The sequence below is a fragment of the Myxine glutinosa genome, chromosome 1 (assembly GCF_964187855.1).
Source record: "Myxine glutinosa chromosome 1, kmMyxGlut1.1, whole genome shotgun sequence".
Lineage (NCBI taxonomy): Eukaryota > Metazoa > Chordata > Myxini > Myxiniformes > Myxinidae > Myxine > Myxine glutinosa.
The window spans coordinates 254,972,532-254,995,010 of NC_136261.1; the positions used below are offsets into that span (position 1 = coordinate 254,972,532).

The following is a 22,479-nucleotide window of genomic DNA, read 5'->3' on the forward strand; positions in this document are numbered from 1 at the left end:
TATTAACTGCTATTACATGTATGTATATATATATAAACATGTATTGTAACATTTACCACTGTACTTCTTCTGTAAACAATAACAATACATAACACTTCGCTTATCATACCACCATAACGTAAAGAAACACCCATGAGCGATCGTATCCATTCAACATCACATGACATGCCATTGCATTGTGTATTGCTGGCTACGTTTTTCCGGCAGAAACACTTGAGGGCTGGCATCAGGCACCAAATCTACACATGCTTGCATTGACAGTTTGCATGCTTGCTGTTATAGCTACGTAACACATTTAACTATTCACTGTAATTGGCACGTGTGTAAAGCACCTACAAGATAAATAAAATCGTGACAAACTGCATTTATCTCATTTCATCATACATGACGATACGTAATGAAATTTTTAACAAAATTCACTTTCATCTTTGGGCTTGATGTGGATATAGTAAATTTTACGAGGAATGTAATTTTCAAAAACACAATGTTCTGCATTTCTACGGCCATTTGACACCCTTGCACTGTGTATGGCTAACACAGTGAAGAATGATGTATGTTGCCAATATTGGAGATAACAAACGACTGAAAATAACTAATCAGAATGAAAAAGATAAGCCAGTCTTCCCGTATCGAGGAAAATAAAATGCAAGATTAGTTTGGATTCTACAAAAGACGGATGGAATTTTCACATAGAAAACACTACCTGTCCCACCCTGGTATGCTTACAACAGTACGTACATATGTATGACAAATTAATATATAGCATGTTCTTTGCAAATCACATATGTAAAATGATGGACCATTGATCAATTATCATCTGGTTTTACAATCCAATCATCAATACTGACAGACTACCAACCCTCAACACAAGATTTTCTTTAAACAAGGAAGTCACAACGTCTATGGAGAAAAACCACAGCGTCGCTAGACAAGCAACTGCAACATCGCAAGACAAGCAACCGAAACATAGCAATGCAAGCAAATGCAATGTTGCAAGGCAAGAAACCATAACGTCGTAAGGCAGAAACCGCAACGTCGCAAGGCAAGCAAATGCAATGTTGCAAGGGAAGCAAATGCAAAGTTGCAAGACAAGAAACCATAAAATCGCAAGGCAAGCAACCGCAACATCGCAAGGTACGCAAATGCAATGTTGCAAGGCAAGAAACCATAACGTCGGAAGGCAAGGAACCGCAACGTCGCAAGGCAATACATGCCTTGTATTGCTCTTTTTGCTCTTTCACGAGCCTCGATCTTGTATACAAAAAAAAAAAAAAAAAAAAAAAAAAAAAAGCAACCGCAACGTCGCACGGCAATAAAATGCAATGTTGCAAGGCAAGAAACCATAACATCGTAAGGCAAGCAACCGCAACGGTGCAAGGCAAGCAACTGCAACGTCACAAGGCAAGCAACCTCAACATCGCAAGGCAGGGAACCACAATGTCACAAAGCAAGCAACTGAAACATCGCAAGGCAAGCAAATGAAACGTCGCAAGGCTAGCAACTGCAACGTCGCAAGGCAAGCAACTGCAACGTCGGAAGGCAAGCAACAGAAACGTAGCAAGGCAATCAACTGCAATGTCACAAGGCAAGCAACTGCAACGTCACAAGGCAAGCAACTGAAACGTTGCAAGGCAAGTAACTGAAACGTCGCAAGGCAAGCAACTGCAACGTCGCAAGGCAAGCAAATGAAACGTCACAAGGCAAGCAACTGAAATGTCGCAAGGCAAGCAACCGCAACTTCGCAAGGCAAGCAGCCACAATGTCGCAAGGCAAGCAACTGAAACGTCACTAGGCAAGCAACTGCAACATCGCTAGGCAAGCAACTGCAACTTCACTAGCAAGCACCTGCAACGTCGCAAGGCAAGCAACTGCAACGTCGCAAGGCAAGCAACTGCAACGTTGCAAGGCAAGCAACCACAATGTCGCAAGACCAGCAACCACAATGTCGCAAGATGAGCAAGCGCAGCGTCACAAAGCAAGCCACCTCAACGTTACAAAGCAAACAACCTCAACGTCACAAAGCAAGCAACCGCAACATCGCAAGGCAAGCAAGGTTGCAAAGCAAGCAATTGCAACGTCGCAAGGCAAGCAATTGCAACGTCACAATGCAAGCAACTGCAACGTCGCAAGGCAAGCAACTGCAATGTCGCAAGGCAAGCAACTGCAACGTCACAAGGCAAGCAACTGCAATGTCGCAAGTCAAGCAACTGCAATGTCGCAAGGCAAGCAACTGCAACGTCACAAGGCAAGCAACTGCAATACTGCAAGGCAAGCAACTGCAACGTCGCAAGGCGAGCAACTGGAACGTCGCAAGGCAAGCAACTGCAATGTCGCAAGGCAAGCAACTGCAACGTCACAAGGCAAGCAACTGCAATGTCGCAAGGCAAGCAACTGCAACGTCACAAGGCAAGCAACTGCAATACTGCAAGGCAAGCAACTGCAACGTCGCAAGGCAAGCAACTGGAACGTCGCAAGGCAAGCAACTGCAATGTCGCAAGGCAAGCAACTGGAACGTCGCAAGGCAAGCAACTGCAATGTCGCAAGGCAAGCAACTGCAACGTCACAAGGCAAGCAACTGCAATGCTGCAAGGCAAGCAACTGCAACATCGCTAGGCAAGCAACGTCACAACGAAAGCAACTGCAACGTCGCTAGGCAAGCAACCGCGATGTTGCAAAGCAAGCAACAGCAACGCCACAAGGCAAGCAACCGCAATGTCGCAAGACCAGCAACCACAATGTCGCAAGATGAGTAACCGGCAACGTTGCAAGGCAAGCAACCACAACGTCGCAAGGCAAGCAACTGCAATGTCGCAAGGCAAGCAACTGCAACGTCGCAAGGCAAGCAAATGCAACGTCGCTAGGCAAGCAACTGCACGTCACTAGGCAAGCAACTGCAACGTCACTAGCAAGCACCTGCAACGTCGCAAGGCAAGCAACTGCAACGTCCTAAGACAAGCAACCACAATGTCGCAAGACCAGCAACCACAATGTCACAAGATGAGCAAGCGCAGCGTCACAAAGCAAGCAACCTCAACGTCACAAAGCAAGCAACCACAACATCGCAACACAAGCAATTGCAACGTCGCAAGTCAAGCAATTGCAACATCGCAATGCAAGCAACTGCAATGTCGTAAGGCAAGCAACAGCAACGTCACAAGACAAGCAACCACAATGTCACAAGACCAGCAACTACAATGTCGGAAGATGAATAACCGCAGCATCACAAAGCAAGCAACTGCAACGTTGCAAGGCAAGCAACCACAACATCGCAAGGCAAGCAACTGAAATGTCGCAAGGCAAGCAACCACAATGTCGCAAGGCAAGCAACTGCAACGTCGCAAGGAAAGCAACTGCAACGTCACTAGGAAAGCAACTGCAACGTCACTGCGAAAGCAACTGCAACGTCACTAGGAAAGCAACTGCAACGTCACTAGCAAGCACCTGCAATGTTGCAAGGCAATCAACCACAATGTTGCAAGGCAAGCAACTGCAACGTCGCAAGGAAAGCAACTGCAACGTCACTAGGAAAGCAACTGCAACGTCACTGGGAAAGCAACTGCAACGTCACTAGGAAAGCAACTGCAACGTCACTGGGAAAGCAACTGCAACGTCACTAGGAAAGCAACTGCAACGTCACTAGCAAGCACCTGCAATGTTGCAAGGCAAGCAACTGCAACGTTGCAAGGCAAGCAACTGCAACGTCACAAGGCAAGCAACCACAATGTCACAAGACCAGCAACCACAATATCGCAAGACCAGCAACCACAATGTCGCAAGATGAGCAAGCGCAGCATCACAAAGCAAGCAACCTCAACGTCGCAAAGCAAGCAACCGCAACATCGCAAGGCAAGAAAGGTTGCAAGGCAAGCAATTGCAACGTCGCATTGCAAGCAACTGCAACGTCGCAATGCAAGCAACTGCAACGTTGCAAGGCAAGCAACTGCAATGTCACAAGGCAAGCAATTGCAACTTCGCAATGCAAGCAACTGCAACGTCGCAATGCAAGCAACTGCAACGTCGCAATGCAAGCAAGTGCAACATCGCAAGGCAAGCAACCGCGATGTTGCAAGACAAGCAACAGCAACGCCGCAAGACAAGCAACCACGATGTTGCAAAGTAAGCAACAGCAACGTCACAAGACCAGCAACCACAATGTCGCAAGATGAGCAACCGCAGCATCACAAAGCAAGCAACCTCAACGTCGCAAAGCAAGCAACCGCAACATCGCAAGGCAAGCAAGGTTGCAAGGCAAGCAACTGCAACGTCACAAGGCAAGCAACTGAAATGTCGCAAGGCAAGCAACCGCAACTTCGCAAGGCAAGCAGCCACAACGTCGCAAGGCAAGCAACTGAAACGTTGCAAGGCAAGCAACTGAAATGTCGCAAGGCAAGCAACTGCAACGTCGGAAGGCAAGCAACTGGAACGTCGCAATGCAAGCAAGTGCAACGTCGCAAGGCAAGCAACTGCAACGTCGCAAGGCAAGCAACCGCGATGTTGCAAGACAAGCAACAGCAACGCCGCAAGACAAGCAACCACGATGTTGCAAAGTAAGCAACAGCAACGTCACAAGACCAGCAACCACAATGTCGCAAGATGAGCAACCGCAGCATCACAAGGCAAGCAACTGCAACGTCATAAGATAAGCAATTAACAGGTGATGTGCAAAAGCATCTTGAAGTCTACTTTGTATTTTTGATATATATTGTTACAGACGCGGATTAAAGATGTTATTTTACCGAGCGGTTTGGTATTACCGCGTCCGAACAGTTACTCCCCGCTTAGAACCCGATTTCACCCAAACGTTGGCCGGATCGCACCGCAGCTAGTCAATAGGGAAAAGACAAAGGCGACACGGATGTGAAGAAGAAGAAGGAATAAACCGAGAAGACGTACAGACGAGTAATGGGATTTATTATTTACACAAGCAAAAAGGAGCAATCAAGGTTTATTTACAACACATAAGACGCAGGTGACACAGTGCAAATACTAGCTTATCTACAGACTTAACTTATTCCCAGGACAGAACAAACAGAACAAACTCACGTCCACAAGAAGGGTGGAAAGGCAGGAGGTGGATGGCTGGAGGGAGAGGGAGGTCCAAGGGGGTCCCGCAGCACAACCGGCGCGTTTAGCAGCCGCCGTTCAGGCCCCACGCTGCTGTTTTGGCTGCTGTGGACGTCGCGTGCTTTGCCAGGCCTCGTCGGACGCGTCTGGTCCAAACCCTCCACTCGTTCTTGGTCCACTCACTCTTTACCACCGACTCCTCACCGCAACCAACGCAACCAACTGACCACCACCACCGACTCCTCACCGCAACCAACACAACCAACTGACCACCGACTCCACTGCCTGACTCCTCACGACTCTCTTGGCGACCAACTCACTACTCACTTGCGTCCGCGCCTTTTATAGCGCCTCCGGCGATTAAGCCGCCGGCCTTTTGGACACGCCCATCGGGGTGCTCACCTCGGCCCTGGTTGGTCGCGCGACCCTCTGGCTCCGCCCTTGATGACGACGGGCGGGCACGCCTTTCTTCTCCGATTTGAGCACATGTTCAATGGCGGTTATTGGAGGGGAGGTAATTCGGCAATCGAGGCCCGGCAATGACGGAAGGGGATGTAAAAGGAAATGGAGATTTTGGGGATGGGAAGGAAAGGGAGATTTTGGGGATGGGAAGGAAAGGGAGATTTTGGGGATGGGAAGGAAAGGGGATCTATTCTCTTTCACTGGTGCAATGGAGTACTTCAATTAATGGGAGACACAGCCTTACTCTAAAACACAGAATAAGAGATAACTATCAACAGGGGTATTCTATTATTTGGCTGACGTGTATGCTTGTGGACTAATTATGGGATGCCCTTTCACCTTTACACAGCTCCGGAGGTAGGGGGGCGCAGAATAAACAATAATAATAATAATACACAATCAAAAAATATACAGTCCTCATCTCCGCAACACTGCACCCTCCTCCTCTTAGGCACGTCCCGGGCCTACAACTTTTATTTTTAGTGTGACACGTAGGTGTAGTTCCCTCTACTTTTAACCTGACCCTGAGTGCGACAGTTTTAAAACATAAATAAATGTGTCCCGCTGCTCCATTGCACCCTGCCTAACAGACTTACGCCCACAGTTAACCGAATCGCGGAATGGTCTTCAAACTATACACTGACGGTGGGGAGCATTATTTACACTTGACGCTACTTTTATTTACAAGACTAACCCAGGACCTGTGATTGTTCTTTCTGGGGGGGAGACAGTCTGCTCTGCATCGACGCACCATGAAAGCACCCAAAAACACACCAATACATTCTCAAGCACCAATCAGTGCAGTCACCACTGTTCATCAATAAAATAAAACCAACAAACCCAAACCCTGCAGGTGTCTCTTGCTCTTCGGCTCCCTCTGCTGGAGATTATTATTTGTTCTTCCAGATGTTGTCATTCTTTCATTTTCTTACTGGCAGCCTATTTGAACTGAAAAATGCACCCAATGTGTCCTTTTTATTTGATTTTATTTATAGCCCACAGGGCCGACTAGTGTGGTTCACCTGTGGGGCATCGGTGCCCTGTGGCCAAGGTCCGCCAGCAAGATTTCGGGCCCTCATGGCCGGTTCCAGCAGAGGGGCCATGCCCCAACCCATGGGGTCCATAAGTGGTGCTCGGCCACAGACATGTGGTCCATAATGTGGTGCATCGATGCAGACAGCTGGTTTTGGGAATTTCGGGCGCACAATGGCCGACCCACGCACGCTCCCCTCGGCACCCAATGGCGCACAGGTCATGTGGGAGACAAAAGGGGAAAGACAATTGAGCGAGGGGTAAGGTCACAAGGGTACACATCAATAAGGCAATGCAAGGCGAAATGCGTACGGAGGGCGAAGTGAGAAAGCTCGTCCCTACCGTACGTCACCCCCCTGTCACCTACACTACCCTTGCCCTTACCCCATATGTACAAAAATCTACACATTTACAAATTCGTCGCTACTGTCACGTCTTCCCCATATTTCCCCTATACCAAATTCGTTACCACAATCCCTCTATCCAAAATTTGCCATCACCCAATTCGTCATCACTCCTCATAAGGAGGAAGAGATGGAACAACAAAGCACAATGTCACACCCACATCATGATGCGTCTCACAATCCAAACATTTGCATCATAAAATAACAAAACATGGCATGGTGTGGAGTACCTGTCACCTCAGGTGAGTGGATGCAGATGGTGCGAGGAGACTTCATCCTAACTACTTTCTAAATGACATTAACACACTTTACACTACCCGGGGTCTTTCCCTGCCAATCCATTGGCCAACTTACACTATGGGTTCTAAAAAGCAATTCCCATTGTCCAAACTGTGGTGCTTCTCAATTTGGGGTCTTACTCCCCCGATTCATCTCCCGGTGCCTTCGCACAATTTCTGGGCTGCGACGTGTAGCTCTCCCAGCAGGTCTACCCACCTGCACACCTCCACCACTGCAGTTGCCACCCGAGCTTACCTAGCTCCTCACCCTAACCTAACTAACTGGGGAAGGCCCTCTCCTGGCTCTGTCACCCCTCTGTGCCCTCTGGCACTGGGCTACCCGGGTCCGTCCTCCGGATCCTCGGGCCCCATCCACAACTACCGGCTCCCAGAGCCCACCTGCGGCCTCACCTGGCCGACATCCTCACAGTGGTGGAGCGCCCAACCAACTACACACACTAACAGGCTACACGCCCAGCCATTTCCACAACACTAATGCACCCATCCAAAGACCATTCTTTCACCCGCACCACAGATGCCAATATCCAACCACAATTTACCTATACCCTCTACCTAACACTTACACTACCCGCCCCGGGTATCCGTGATGGGGGTCCACTCTTCCCCCATTCACACCTTCGCACCATCCACTCCACTCCACAATTTCCACCATACTCACTCCACGACCATCCATTCCAATACTCCATTTATTCCACACAGCCACATACACCTGTTGTTGCACACCTGTGCAATCACCTCACACCTGGTGCCACCTGCACCCTTCTCTCCCCAAAGCGCATTCGCGCTGATCCACAACACTCACTGCTCCACACACTGCTCCACACACCTGTCCAGTTCTCACACAGCATCATCTCATCTAACTACTCCCCTCTGAAACTTGCGCTTCCCAGTCGTCCCTTTAAACTATTGCGCTCCCTCGTCATTATAATCCACACTAATCTACCTGCGTCCCCACTACAGGTATCAGTCACTAACTAACCATAACGTCACCTAATGTCATCTTCGCTAGATCCCTACAATATAACCTAACCCACCCGGGCTAGTTTTCACTGCCATACACCCCATAAACTATAGCGCATTTGCCCCACTCTGTGAGGGATGATGGATTTGCCATCCCACCACATCGGGGGTCTCTCCCTATAAATTTTGTTCGTCCAAATTCAATAAACCAAAAATTTGCCATTTACTGCTAATCACCATACCATCATCAAATTTTGCTTTTTTTTCTAATTTCGGGGCCAAAACACTATCCTCATCACCCGTCTACTTATTAGATCCTCTCGGTGCGCCGTGACATCATTAAACTCGGTTCGTAAAGCCCAGCAATGAATTCGGGTGGTTTGGTCGCCTGCAGGTTGAATCCGTCCGGCTTTCGGTTCAAGGGAGGTGGTTTGGTTGGACCGAGGCTCCACGCACCATCTCGGCGCGGCACCTTGCGGTCCCGGGCCCGATGGCTCAATCTCCCCCGGTCGGAACCCCGTCCCCATGAGGGGGCACCGTTCCGCTTCCTCCCACTCGCCCTTGAACCGGACCGGTCGCCTGGCCCGACAAGGCCCGGACTCGACCGTGCGGGGCGGGGCCAAGCCCGAATCGGCAACGACGCTTCGAAGAGAAGCGACGCAGCATCGATCCGCGCCGGGCCTCGCACCCAACAAAGCACCCCGCGCCCCGAGTGCTCGCATCGGCTATCCGTCGCCCTAACCGCTAACCCGGTTACCGTCGATGCTTTACTTGCATGCTCACACGCATACGCTACCCCTTTCACCCTCACAAAACCTGGCGTTCCAACGCCGTCCGTACATTCCACCAACGCTCTCCCTGTTACACACCACACTTCTCGCGCACACTCTTGCGCACACTTTGGTCCACACCTCTCCTCCGTTATGTCCTCCGTAACACTCACCATGGGCGTGCACTCTTGCATCCACCCACTAACGCGCTCGGATGGGCTCTCCCACAATCGCGCCATGACCAATTCAGGTGTGCTTTCTCGCACACGTTCCACCACCGCCTTACTCTCCGTGTCACACTTCGTACACCCCGACGTGCATTCTCGCTCGCACTCGGTTTCACACTCGCGCTCCGATGTGCCCTCTCGCACCTGCGCCATCACCAACTCACTATTCGTGTCACACTCCGTACACCCCGACGTGCATTCTCGCTCGCACTCGGTTTCACTCCCACACTTTATAACACACCCACTCGCCGACGCACACTTTTTCCTCCCACGCGTGCCATTTCCACTCACACGGGACCCTTCACCAACGCCCGGATGCTTCCTCGATCCCAAGCGCGCGAAAATTCTTTTGTCGCCAAACATCCTTTTACAAAATCTCCCAGCACAATATACAGCACGACTCACCTGGGGGATCCTTTTCTCCACGCGAACCTGCAAACTTCCATTCGGGTTAAGCACAGCATCGTGATGTGAGCAGGGACTTTGTACATAATCCATTTCTCCCTGCAATTCCCGGGCTACCTCCGTCATCTCTTCAATTTTAATTCCCAGCACTGCTTTTTCTTTATTAACCTCGGCGACCGCTGGCTTTAATAAAACACCCTCTACCTCATTGGTCGCCGGCTTTTCCAAACCCCGTGTCGCGATTTCTACCCCCGTCATTGTACCCGTGCTTTCCTCCGCTTCGCTCAACCAGCGCTTTTCGACCCGCGTTACCTCGTCGTGCACCCCCGGGACCCTTTCGCCCAACTTGCGGTCTCTGTCCCTCTGCTCCCTTTTCTCCTTATCGGCCCTCATTCCGTTCGTTGTTGCTTCAATTTTGTTTAACAATCGCTCACTGTTAGCCCTCCTTTCGTCCCTCATTACCCCCATTTGCTCACTCTGAGCCTCTATACTGTTTTTCAAACCTCCAATTTGGTCTCCCATTTGTCCCATAAGGGCCCTCATTTGCAGGAAAAAAAGGTTCGAATCCACCAGCGGCGCTGCTACGGTCGCGGGCGTCGTGGCCATGTGCGAGGCGCCATTTTGCGCGCCCGTAACCTCGTGCGCGAGGGCGCCATTATGTGCGCCTGATACCCCCTCAACCACTTCCTCATTGCTCCCCTCCACCCTTTCCTCCACATACATTTCCCCGAGGTCCTGGGTCAATTCTACCCCGTCTATCTCTCCCACCGGCATCCCGTCGCCTTGACCAGCCATGGCGCGATTTCAAAATTCGGGTTTTGCTTTAAAACAAAACAAATTTCGTCCACTCCAAATTTTGACCAAATTTTTTCTAGATGTTTTAAAAATTTGGTTCGGGCCCCGAATCTCACTCCCAGACACCAATTGTTACTTAATAACACAATTGGTGTTCCAAAATTTGGGCCTAACAAATTTAGTCCCAGGTCCGAATCCAACTCCTGACAACCAATTGTTGCAGACGCGGATTAAAGATGTTATTTTACCGAGCGGTTTGGTATTACCGCGTCCGAACAGTTACTCCCCGCTTAGAACCCGATTTCACCCAAACGTTGGCCGGATCGCACCGCAGCTAGTCAATAGGGAAAAGACAAAGGCGACACGGATGTGAAGAAGAAGAAGGAATAAACCGAGAAGACGTACAGACGAGTAATGGGATTTATTATTTACACAAGCAAAAAGGAGCAATCAAGGTTTATTTACAACACATAAGACGCAGGTGACACAGTGCAAATACTAGCTTATCTACAGACTTAACTTATTCCCAGGACAGAACAAACAGAACAAACTCACGTCCACAAGAAGGGTGGAAAGGCAGGAGGTGGATGGCTGGAGGGAGAGGGAGGTCCAAGGGGGTCCCGCAGCACAACCGGCGTGTTTAGCAGCCGCCGTTCAGGCCCCACGCTGCTGTTTTGGCTGCTGTGGACGTCGCGTGCTTTGCCAGGCCTCGTCGGACGCGTCTGGTCCAAACCCTCCACTCGTTCTTGGTCCACTCACTCTTTACCACCGACTCCTCACCACAACCAACGCAACCAACTGACCACCACCACCGACTCCTCACCGCAACCAACACAACCAACTGACCACCGACTCCACTGCCTGACTCCTCACGACTCTCTTGGCGACCAACTCACTACTCACTTGCGTCCGCGCCTTTTATAGCGCCTCCGGCGATTAAGCCGTCGGCCTTTTGGACACGCCCATCGGGGTGCTCACCTCGGCCCTGGTTGGTCGCGCGACCCTCTGGCTCCGCCCTTGATGACGACGGGCAGGCACGCCTTTCTTCTCCGATTCGAGCACATGTTCAATGGCGGTTATTGGAGGGGAGGTAATTCGGCAATCGAGGCCCGGCAATGACGGAAGGGGATGTAAAAGGAAATGGAGATTTTGGGGATGGGAAGGAAAGGGAGATTTTGGGGATGGGAAGGAAAGGGGATCTATTCTCTTTCACTGGTGCAATGGAGTACTTCAATTAATGGGAGACACAGCCTTACTCTAAAACACAGAATAAGAGATAACTATCAACAGGGGTATTCTATTATTTGGCTGACGTGTATGCTTGTGGACTAATTATGGGATGCCCTTTCACCTTTACACAGCTCCGGAGGTAGGGGGGTGCAGAATAAACAATAATAATAATAATACACAATCAAAAAATATACAGTCCTCATCTCCGCAACAATATTCATACCGATAGCTGGTGCGTTGATGCATAATTGCCTCGCAAGTATGAGGAAGGTTTTCCCAAGAACGTATACATTTACCTGCAAATAAAATAACAAAGAGAAAAAAAAAATCAATAGCTATTGAGCTGAATAACTAATGTGAAAAATCAAATTATTAACCATTATAAAACAGGTAGAGAGAAAGTTGCATATATCCATTGTTTTATAGAAGGCTCCAAGTAAATTAACAATACTTGTAACTTCTGTCTGAAGGAAATTTCCTGGTTTGGAAAACATTCATCTTATGAATGGCATTACTTGAACCATGTGGTGTACTGGATTAAATTGCTCAAAAAGAGGAGCAGACCATATTTATAAAGCAATTTCATAAGAATAAAAAACCCTTTTTCAGCAATTTGTAAAACTCACTTGTAAGAGATCGCTGAAATCGAGCAGCATGTCTGAAATATAAAGTTAAAGTCATCTTTGAAAGAAAGGCAAAATAAAGAAGTTGGGGTTGGCTTTCATGGTGTTTCCATCTGAACACTTGTCCCATGATGCTGAGATCCGATGTTTAAATGTCATTTCCTGTGTTCATTTGTCCATTATCTCCTGACGTCCTTATAATTCACTTAAAACGCACAAATTAAGTATTTCAATCTCCTGGTCATACATGTATGTAAAAGGTATTTTACGATACTTGCACATCCAAACATTAAAGAAAAATAAATAAAGGAAAGTCTTCCTTTGCGGAATATCCAGTATCTGATGTAAAAACATTCCAATGATAAACTTGAATGGCTCTGATGATCACTTTCTAAATACTTGACAGTATGGATTCTACAAATACAATACAATGGAGCCGAGTCAATGCAAGTCTGGTTGGTCAGCATACATTGGTCATTGGATTATGTTTGGAAGGTCAACTTGTACACATTTGTATAAAGCCTGACTTTCATCAGAGCACATTCTTTATGGTTTAGAAGAGATCAATTAGATGTGTTATCTAAAAAGAGTTGCATGGTCCAGCAGGATAGCCTCAAGTTATGCTAACTCGCCTCTGAGATGTTCATCCTGGGTTTGAATCTGCTATAAACTGCCATCCTGGTGCTTGATAGCAATAAACAAAATGTTTTTGGAATAAAAAATTGCAAATATTAACTGTCAATAAGCTGTAGTACTGCACTCTAACATGTATAAGTTGTGTTGTTCAACTACCATCAGTGAAACGACGGGTTCAATGCTCGTGTTTTAGATAAGAACAAAAAGTAAGAACACATGTTCTGTGAAACCCCGACCGAATGTGGCTGTGAAACCCCGACATTCGCGAATCCCACATATTCACGGTTCATAAAATGTGACCTGCTTCTACACCCTGTGCTTCACGTATTCACTGTTTTTCGTGGCCGCAAAATGGTTCTTGCTTAATTATTTTATGATTTATTTGTGATCGGGAACTGCGAGTGATTATTTAATTATATATCTGTTGTTTAGTTTTAAGTCTTGCAATTCCTTTTTTACGCACACAATTAAAGCATGATCCCCAAAGCACGTCTTGATCCTGGAAATACAGTAGTTGCCGTTTTGGCTGCTCGGAGTTTAAGCTTGAGAGAAGATGCGGTAGTTTTAAATATTATGATTCCTTTAGTACACACACTAAAGCACACCCAAAGCACACTTGATCCCAGAATATCGCTGCTTGATCGCAGTTTGAACTGCTTGGAGTTTAAGGTTGAAGGGTGATATGTATTCTCTATTATCTTATGAAGAAAGACGTTGAGTTTAAATTGCATAATTTTAAACATCCTGGCATCACTGTCCTTGTGTTAGAATTTCATTTCATTTTAGATCCAAAACAAAAGTTCATTTTTACTTACGCGCCATGAACCTGCCTCGCTGATCGGGGCAAGATTAACACTTTGGGGATGGCGTAAATTTGGGGATGGTAAGTTTGGGAATGGTGTGATGATGGTGTGTGTGTGTGTGTGTCGGTGTGTGTCTGTGTGTGTCTGTGTGTGTCTGTGTGTGTCTGTGTGTGTCTGTGTGTGTCTGTGTGTGTCTGTGTGTGTCTGTGTGTGTCTGTGTGTGTCTGTGTGTGTCTGTGTGTGTCTGTGTGTGTCTGTGTCCAGGCCGTAGCCTTTTTACCATTTGAGGTTTGTCATCAAATTTTCAACAAAGCGTTGTTAGAAGAATTAATAATTTGGAGAAGGCGAATTAATAATTTGGTCAAAAGGTCAAAGGTCAATGTCATCTAAAAGTCAATTTTCATCCAATTAACCTGCAATTTTAAGAATTTGAATATTCGTCACTGAATTGGTTCACTAATAAAATGCTTGAAGCAGATCGTTTATAGGTCAAGTGGTCAAGGTCACAAAAATGTCACTTTCCATCTTCTTAACTCGAAATTTGAGCAGGCTTTGCATATTTTTTTTGCAGGCTTTGCATGGCCATATTTGACACAAGGAATAAGATTGGCGAAAAAAAAATTCCATAAGGAATCAACCGAAACTTGCACATGCACAACTTCAGGATGCCCTCATTAATGCCTGAAAGTTATAGCTTCCTAGGTCAAATCCTTTTGGAGGAGCAGATTATACACACACTTGCTCCATTATATATAGGTCGTCTATAAGAGCCCACCCGTTGCTTCGCTGATGAACTAATTAGTCGTCAAGTCCCTTGCAAAGGAGGAGGTGGGTAGGGCAGGGGAAGGGAGGAAAGGGAGAGAGATGTACTGCAAATACATCTTTTTGGGGCCCACCATTTGGGGACAGGCCCCTCCCATTTGGGGGAAGGAAAGGGGGGACGAGAAGGGGGAGGATAAATTTACCCTTGCAAAGAGCACTTTAACTTAAGTGTTGCCCAGGTAAAGAAGGAAATTGTAATACCCGATGCCACCACCACCAGGTGGCACGACAGTGCCTACACAGTACACATTTACATCGATAATTTACGCCCTCCTCATCCCCCACCCCCCCCCCCAATCCTCCAACAGCCCCCATGAGGATGTGGCCACGTAACCTATGTTACCCCCACACAAAGTTGGATTTTTATCCAGAGTTTTGGAGTTTGTAACTTGAAATATATGGCCATGCATAAGGAACAAACGCAGCCAAGCCAGTCAGCCACAGAGAGCCAATGGCGTTGTTTTATATATATATATACACAATATATATATATATATATATATATATATATATATATATATATATATACATACACACGGAACCCGTTAATAGTATCTTCTAGTAGTAATAGTATCGTTAATAGTATCTTCAAAACAGCTGTTCACCACCATCTCTTATCTTCCCCCATCCAAAACCTTGATCTTTTCTACCCCCACTAATTCACCCCAGATCCACCTTGTTTGAAATTCCAACTTCTTTCCTGGAAGTCTTGGCAGTGTCCATATGTTTTATACCTCTCCCACCCCCCCCCCCCCTTCCCATGCCTCCCCCCCAAAGCCCTCTCCCTCCCACAGTTCTCTCGATGTCTCCATGTCTCTCGGTCCCTGCTCTCAAATGTTGTGTTTGTGTCCTTCCCCCTCTCTCCCCATCTTGTCTACCGCTCCCGATGTTATTTGTTTTGTGTGTCTGTTTGTCTTTCTGTGTGATTAATGTTCGCTCTTTCACGAGCCTCGATCTTGTATACAAAAAAAAAAAAAAAAAAAAAAAAAATGCGATCGATTAATATGCGATTTCGGAGAGTACACGGTCGACCCTTGGTTCCCAAAAATGTTGATAAATTAGAAGGAAAAAACAAAACAAAAAATGACAAGAATCGAGCATGTAGTACATTGTACATGGCAGATGCCATCTTGATTTTTTTTTTTATCACACGCGTAAAAGTTTGCTCTCATAACACCAACATAATGATCATAACACCTCTGGTTTACTTAACATTTCACACCCAACGTCACACTATTGTATAAATATGTATAAACATTGTATAAACACCATCACCAGTGATGACTCCATCGACGTTTCGTATCCGCGTCTGCAGCAAGGCAACGCGTTTTCCCCACTAACCCATGCAAATGGTTTTTGTATTTTGAACAATATTTCTTGATTTCTGTTTTTTGAATATTGTTTTGTATAATAAAATTTGTATAAGTATTATTACATAACTGTTGTTTTATTACGAAAAAGTATCTTTTAAAAAATTGACCTAGTTTCACTCGTCGTCGCCCCACACAATCCAAGATGGCGGCCACCACGCTCGCGCTGGAAGATAGGTAATACACGGTCTCACTTAGCACACGGTCGATTTTCCTGGCTCCCATGGATCGCATATTAACGGGTTCCGAATGTATACAGTCACGTGAAAAAGTAAGTACACCTGTAAAGTTTTGACTTTTTCAACATATTTCAACATACAGCTATTTGATCTTCATTTCAACAATATTGAAAGATAAAGGTGATATAATATAACAAATATCATGAAATATTTACATTTTGTCATCCATTGTATAATTTAAATAAACATAAATGCAAATATCGCAAGTGGAAAAAGTAAGTACACCCTTGGCTCTAATAGGTGGTATTACCCCCTTTGGCAGAAACAATCTCAAGTAGGCATTTCTTATAACTGTCTACCAGTCTCTGACATCGACTGCGAGAAATTTTTGCCCACTCCTCCATGCAGAATTCTTTCAGCTGTGCGATGTTTGAGGGGTTTCTTGCATGCACAGCTCGTTTCAAATCCCCCCACCACATCTCGAAGGGATTTAGATCCGGGCTTTGACTTAGCCATTCCAGAACCCCCCATTTCTTTCTTTTCAGCCATTCCTTGGTGGATTTACTGGTATGTTTCGGGTCATTGTCATGTTGCAAGGTCCACCTTCGGTTGAGCTTCATCTTTCTGACAGATGGCCTCACATTATCCTCAAGCACCCTCTGGTACAATGAAGAATTCATAGTGGATTCTATGATGGTGAGCTGCCCAGGCCCTGATGCAGCAAAGCTGCCCCAAACCATAATATTTCCACCACCATGCTTTACAGTTGGTATCAGGTTCTTGTGGTCAAATGCTGACTTTGGTTTTCGCCAAAAATGTCTTCTGGTACTGTGGCCAAATAGCTCTACTTTTGACTCATCTGTCCAGAGCACATTGTTCCAGAAGTGCTGGTCTTTGCCTAGGTATTCATTGGCAAACTTTAGTCTTGCCCTGATGTTCTTTCTCGACAGCAAAGGTTTCCTCCTGGCACACCTCCCATGTAGATCAAATTTGTGCAGCCTCTTTCTAATGGTAGACTCGTGCACTTTGACATCAACAGTGGCAAGAGCTACCTGTAGGTCCCGTGATGACATTCTGGGGTTCTTAGAGACTTCTTTCAGCATCTTGCGGTCTGCTATCGGGCTGAACTTGCTGGGGTGGCCTGGCCTGAACAAGTTGGCAGTTGTTTGGAATCTTCTCCGCTTTTAGATGATCTTCCGGACAGTCGAATGATTGATTTCAAATTGTTTGGAGATCTTTTTAAATCCCTTCCCAGATGCGTAGGCATCTACAACCTTCTTTCTGAAGGCCTCAGAGAGCTCTTTTGATCTAGGCATGGTGACGCCGCACACTTCAACAACAAAGAGCAAACCAAACGAAATGTCTGAGGTTCAAATAAGACAGGTTCCTCCAAGATCCTCTCTAACGATGTTCTAATCATTTGCACCTGAGCTGGTGCACCTGATTATAATTTTAGGTATTTGAAGTAGTGATAAATGTAGGGGTGTACTTACTTTTTCCACATGCAAAATTTGCATTTATGTTTATTTAAATTATACAATGGACTACAAAATGTAAATGTTCAATGTCATCTAAAAGTCGTCTGGGGGAGGGAGAGGGGGAGGGGAGGGGAGAAGGGAGAGGGGGAGGGGAGGGGGAAGAGGAGGGGAGGAGGGGAAGAGGAGCAGTCAGAAGTGGAAGCTCTTTTACGGAGAATTAATATCTTAAAGGGGAGGGGAGAAGGGGGGTGGGGAGGGGGGGGAGGGGGAGGAGAGTGTGAGGGGAGGGGAGGGGGGAAGGGGAGGGGGGAAGGAGGGGGGAAGGAGGGGGGAAGGGTCTGGAGAGGGGAAGGAGGGGGGAAGGGTGGGGAGAGGGGGAAGGGGAGCAGTCAGAAGTAGAAGCTCATTTACAGAGAATTTATATCTTAAAGGGGCAGGGAGGGGGGGGAAGGGGAGAGAGGGGGGGAAGGGGAGAGGGGGGGAGGAAGGGGAGGGGAGGAAGGGGAGGTGAGGGGGGGAAGGTGAGGGGAGGGGGGAGGCAGGAGAGGAAGGGGAGCGGCTCACGTTTCTGACTGAATGTGGCTCACGTTTGAGTGAATGTGGCTCATGTTTTTGAGTGAATGTGGCTCGCATTTCTGAGTTAAGTGTGATGCCGATCAGGAAGAAGAAGAAGCCATACTACCAAATTTGTACACTTCCGGAATTGTTTGATTTATTTGTATTCAAATGTTTGGTAATTGTTTTGTATTTATTTATGCGAATGTGTACTTGTATATAACTGTCATTCATTTAAAAAAAGGCTTTAGCACTATCGAGCGATTGTTTTTTTTTTTTGTTTGTTTTTACTCCAAAAAACGAACTTTATTTTTTCTTTTTCTTTTTTTGCCTAAAACACTCTCAGGCACTCACTGATGAACCTCTGAAAGTTTGATGAAGATCCGTTCAGCCATCTCTGAATAAAACGCGGACACACACAGACAACTAGCGTTTATATATATATACGAGTGGGGTCACCCGTGGGAATCCCACGGGCATGGACGTGTGTGACATTTCGACATATTGAGTTAGATGCTGCACCTGCACATTCAGCTTCACAAAATAGTTATTGGCAATTTATAAGATGCACAAATGATGTCATCTACACAATGTATTTACTTCTGATAACATGTGAATGCATGTGGTTTGGAGCTCCTCTCCAACCCCGAGCCACGTGCACAGCCACACAGCCACAGCCACACACACACAGCCACACACACACAGCCACACACACACAGCCACACACACACACACACACACACACACACACACACACACACACACACACACACACACACACACACACACACACACACACACACACACACACACACACACACACACACACACACACACCTCTCCAACCACTCCAACCACTCGCTCTCTCTCCAACCTCTCGCTCCTCACCAACCCCTCGTTCCTCTCCAACCCCTCGCTCCTCTCCAACCCCTCGCTCCTCTCCAACCCCTCGCTCCTCTCCAACCGCTCGCTCCTCTCCAACCGCTCGCTCCCCTCCAACCCCTAGCTCCTCTCCAACCCCTCGCTCCTCTCCAACCCCTCGCTCCTCTCCAACACTCGCTCCTCTCCAACCCCTCGCTCCTCTCCAACCCCTCGCTCCTCTCCAACCCCTCGCTCCTCTCCAACCCCCCGCTCCTCTCCAACCCCTCGTGCCTCTCCAACCCCTACCTCCTCTCCAACCCCTAGCTCCTGTCCAACCCCGAGCTCCTCTCCAACCCCGAGCTCCTCTCCAACCCCGAGCTCCTCTCCAACCCCGAGCTCCTCTCCAACCCCGAGCTCCTCTCCAACCCCGAGCTCCTCTCCAACCCAGAGCTCCTCTCCAACCCAGAGCTCCTCTCCAACCCAGAGCTCCTCTCCAACCCCGAGCTCCTCTCCAACCCCTCGCTCCTCTCCAACCCCTCGCTCCTCTCCAACCCCTAGCTCCTCACCAACCCCTAGCTCCTCACCAACCCCTAGCTCCTCTCCAACCCCTAGCTCCTCACCAACCCCTCGTGCCTCTCCAACCCCTACCTCCTCTCCAACCCCTAGCTCCTCTCCAACCCCTCGCTCCTCTCCAACCCCTAGCTCCTCTCCAACCCAGAGCTCCTCTCCAACCCCGAGCTCCTCTCCAACCCCGAGCTCCTCTCCAACCCCGAGCTCCTCACCAACCCCTCGCTCCTCTCCAACCCCTCGCTCCTCTCCAACCCCCGCTCCTCTCCAGCCCCCGAGCTCCTCACCAACCCCGAGCTCCTCTCCAACCCCGAGCTCCTCTCCAACCCCCGCTCCTCTCCAACCCCTCGCTCCTCTCCAACCCCTCGCGCCTCTCCAACCCCTCACGCCTCTCCAACCCCTAGCTCCTCTCCATCCCCTCGCTCCTCTCCAACCCCTAGCTCCTCCCCAACCCCTAGCTCCTCTCCAACCCCTCGCTCTTCTCCAACCCCTCGCTCCTCTCCAACCCATAGCTCCTCTCCAACCCCTCGCTCCTCTCCAACCCCCGCTCCTCTCCAACCCCCGCTCCTCTCCAACCCCTCGCTCCTCTCCAACCCCTCGCTGGAATGAATGCCAGTTTAAACAGGATTACCTTTACTTCCGTATAATAATGATGAATGAAATAATAACGAAGAAATATCTGTCGGCAATTTCCCGTCTGTGGCGATACGTGAACGCAGCTATGCCCCTCTCTCCACATTATTTTGACGACGTATAAATTAAATATTTAATCGTGACGATTGTCATCAAATGGAAAAGTTCGCCACAAATTTTTAATATATCTCGCCATTTTCCCGTCTGTTATTTTAGGCGGTGTATGGCCGACCGTGCTGCGATTTAAAATATATATATCTCGGCAATTTCCCGTGTGTGCATGAATGTTCTCAATTATTTCTGACACCGAGTCTAAAACCATCGATAAAAATTAAATCAGATGGTGAATTTGAGATAAAATCGTGAAGGTGACTCAATGAATGGGCTTTATTTTACCGGCCTTTGAGAAATCATTTCGTTCTATAAACGGAAACTTTCATGGGATTCTCTTTCCGGTTTTTTTCAACCGAGTCTAAAACTATGTTAGCGACTGTTAAAAATGAAATGATATATCGAATTAGAGTTGAAATAAACCTGTATGAGAGAAAAAGACAGCATGGGCCTAACTAAACAGGCCTCAAAGCTATTCGAGTTAATAAAATGGTGGATATTTGTTTAAATGAAGCCTCTCCAAGAATGGGTGGAGCTACTCCGCAAACAGAGTCAGCCACACCCCCGGACAGACAGACAGACAGACAGAATCACCTTCGCCTATTATACTATAGATAAATCGGGATTTAAATTTAATTCAAAAATTGATCCAGACGTCTATTGTCTTACAAACATTCAAACCGACAGAGGTAGTTATTTATCAAGGGTAAAGTTTGCAAGGGTATAGGGTAAAGCCAGGAGTAAAGATCCCACAGTGTGTTTCACAAAGGGTAGGTAGGTTATTGCTGGCAAAGTTATAAAATTCCAAGTTAGTGCCACCTTCAGACAAGCATCAGCTGGTTCGCCATGGCGTTTGTGAAAGACTAGGGTCAAAAAGTTTATTTAGCCGACCCAACAAGACGGTGGAAATAATTGGTGCTGTTAAAAGTAGTAATGTCTAATAAGAGTTGCATACCTTATGATGTTTCACCTTGGCTTTCAAATGTCAATTATCATCAGTATTGAATGGAAAACAAACACACTGACATTTAATATATCCATCTTTGTATTCAGATCGGTCAATCTTTATAAAAATAAAAATACCAAGCGTGCAAATTAACTTTGAATATGCTTTCAACAGCTGGAGTTCAAACACAGGCTATTGTTGTACTCTTATTACTCTGTACAACTGAGATACGTAGATGAATGCACAACCTACAACATTGCAGTGGCATCGTGCAAGCTAGATAGCCCAAGTAATTAGGAATTTGACGTGTGTAAAAGATACGTGGGGTTCCCTCTGTCCGACAGACCAGGTACAAACAAGCTGCAATCACGTGAGCACTCTTACGACCCCGCGTCAGCCGGTTGTTTACAGCCATCTTGAAGAAGTTGAAAGCTGTGTCCAAGCAGTGCTGGTTGAGCTGAAGCTGACTGCCCAGATGAACGATTTGTCGTCGACCTGCAGACGCATATTCTGTTAGTCGCTTCCCATGAATTTGACAAGCAAAATTACTTCTGGCATTCATCTAAGCAGCAGGACAAAATTTGTCAAGTACGTGGTACAGGAATCTGAAAAAGAAAGTTTGCCTTGTAGAAACCCACAAGCCCATACACATCAGTAGATTCAGTCGACAGACACGCTATATATTGTGTACATACGCACCTTTACCGCAATTAACCCGCCATTTTATCAATTTTCTATCCGCTGCCTTTCCTCTTCCACCATCCTTCCTTCCTTCCTTACCTCAACCATCCTTACCTCAACCTTCCTTTCCTAGCTAGCTTGGTGTTGGCTTAACGGTTATGGTGCTGGCTTGGGATCCTAGAATCCTGAGTTTGAATCCCGATCGATCGTTGAATTAACACCAGGGGGGTTGACTCAGCCTGTCATCCTTCCGAGGCCGACAAATTGAGTACCAGCTCTCTGGTAATTGGGGCACTGCATCAGTGGCACAAACGCGCTTCCAGAGAAATGATACAACCAGCGGACACAAGCTGCATACAAAACAACAACAACAACAACAACAACAGATAGCTTCCTTATGGGATTACCAGAGGGACTTATTTTTAAGGCCCGGTCTTAGTGCCCATCGTAAATTGGACGTTTCAGAGTCCACCTCAAAGTCTGCATTGGTACAAGGTACGTGGACCAGATTTAGCAGGTGTGAGATTCCAAACATCATGAAGGTCATTAGAAAGCCATTAGAAAGA

General features: G+C 47.2%; 1 protein-coding gene across 1 annotated transcript in view; it reads right to left on the minus strand.

Annotated features, from left to right (window-relative positions):
- BRF1 (BRF1 general transcription factor IIIB subunit) overlaps positions 1-22,479 on the minus strand; it is a 97,362-nt gene that overhangs the window by 69,171 nt on the left and 5,712 nt on the right. Inside the window, exons 3-5 of the mRNA XM_068130303.2 lie at positions 21,554-21,727; positions 12,275-12,306; positions 11,872-11,944 (exon numbers count right to left, since the gene is read on the minus strand). Of these exons, the coding sequence (XP_067986404.2) occupies positions 11,872-11,944; positions 12,275-12,306; positions 21,554-21,727 (279 nt within the window). The remainder of the gene's footprint in view (positions 1-11,871; positions 11,945-12,274; positions 12,307-21,553; positions 21,728-22,479) is intronic.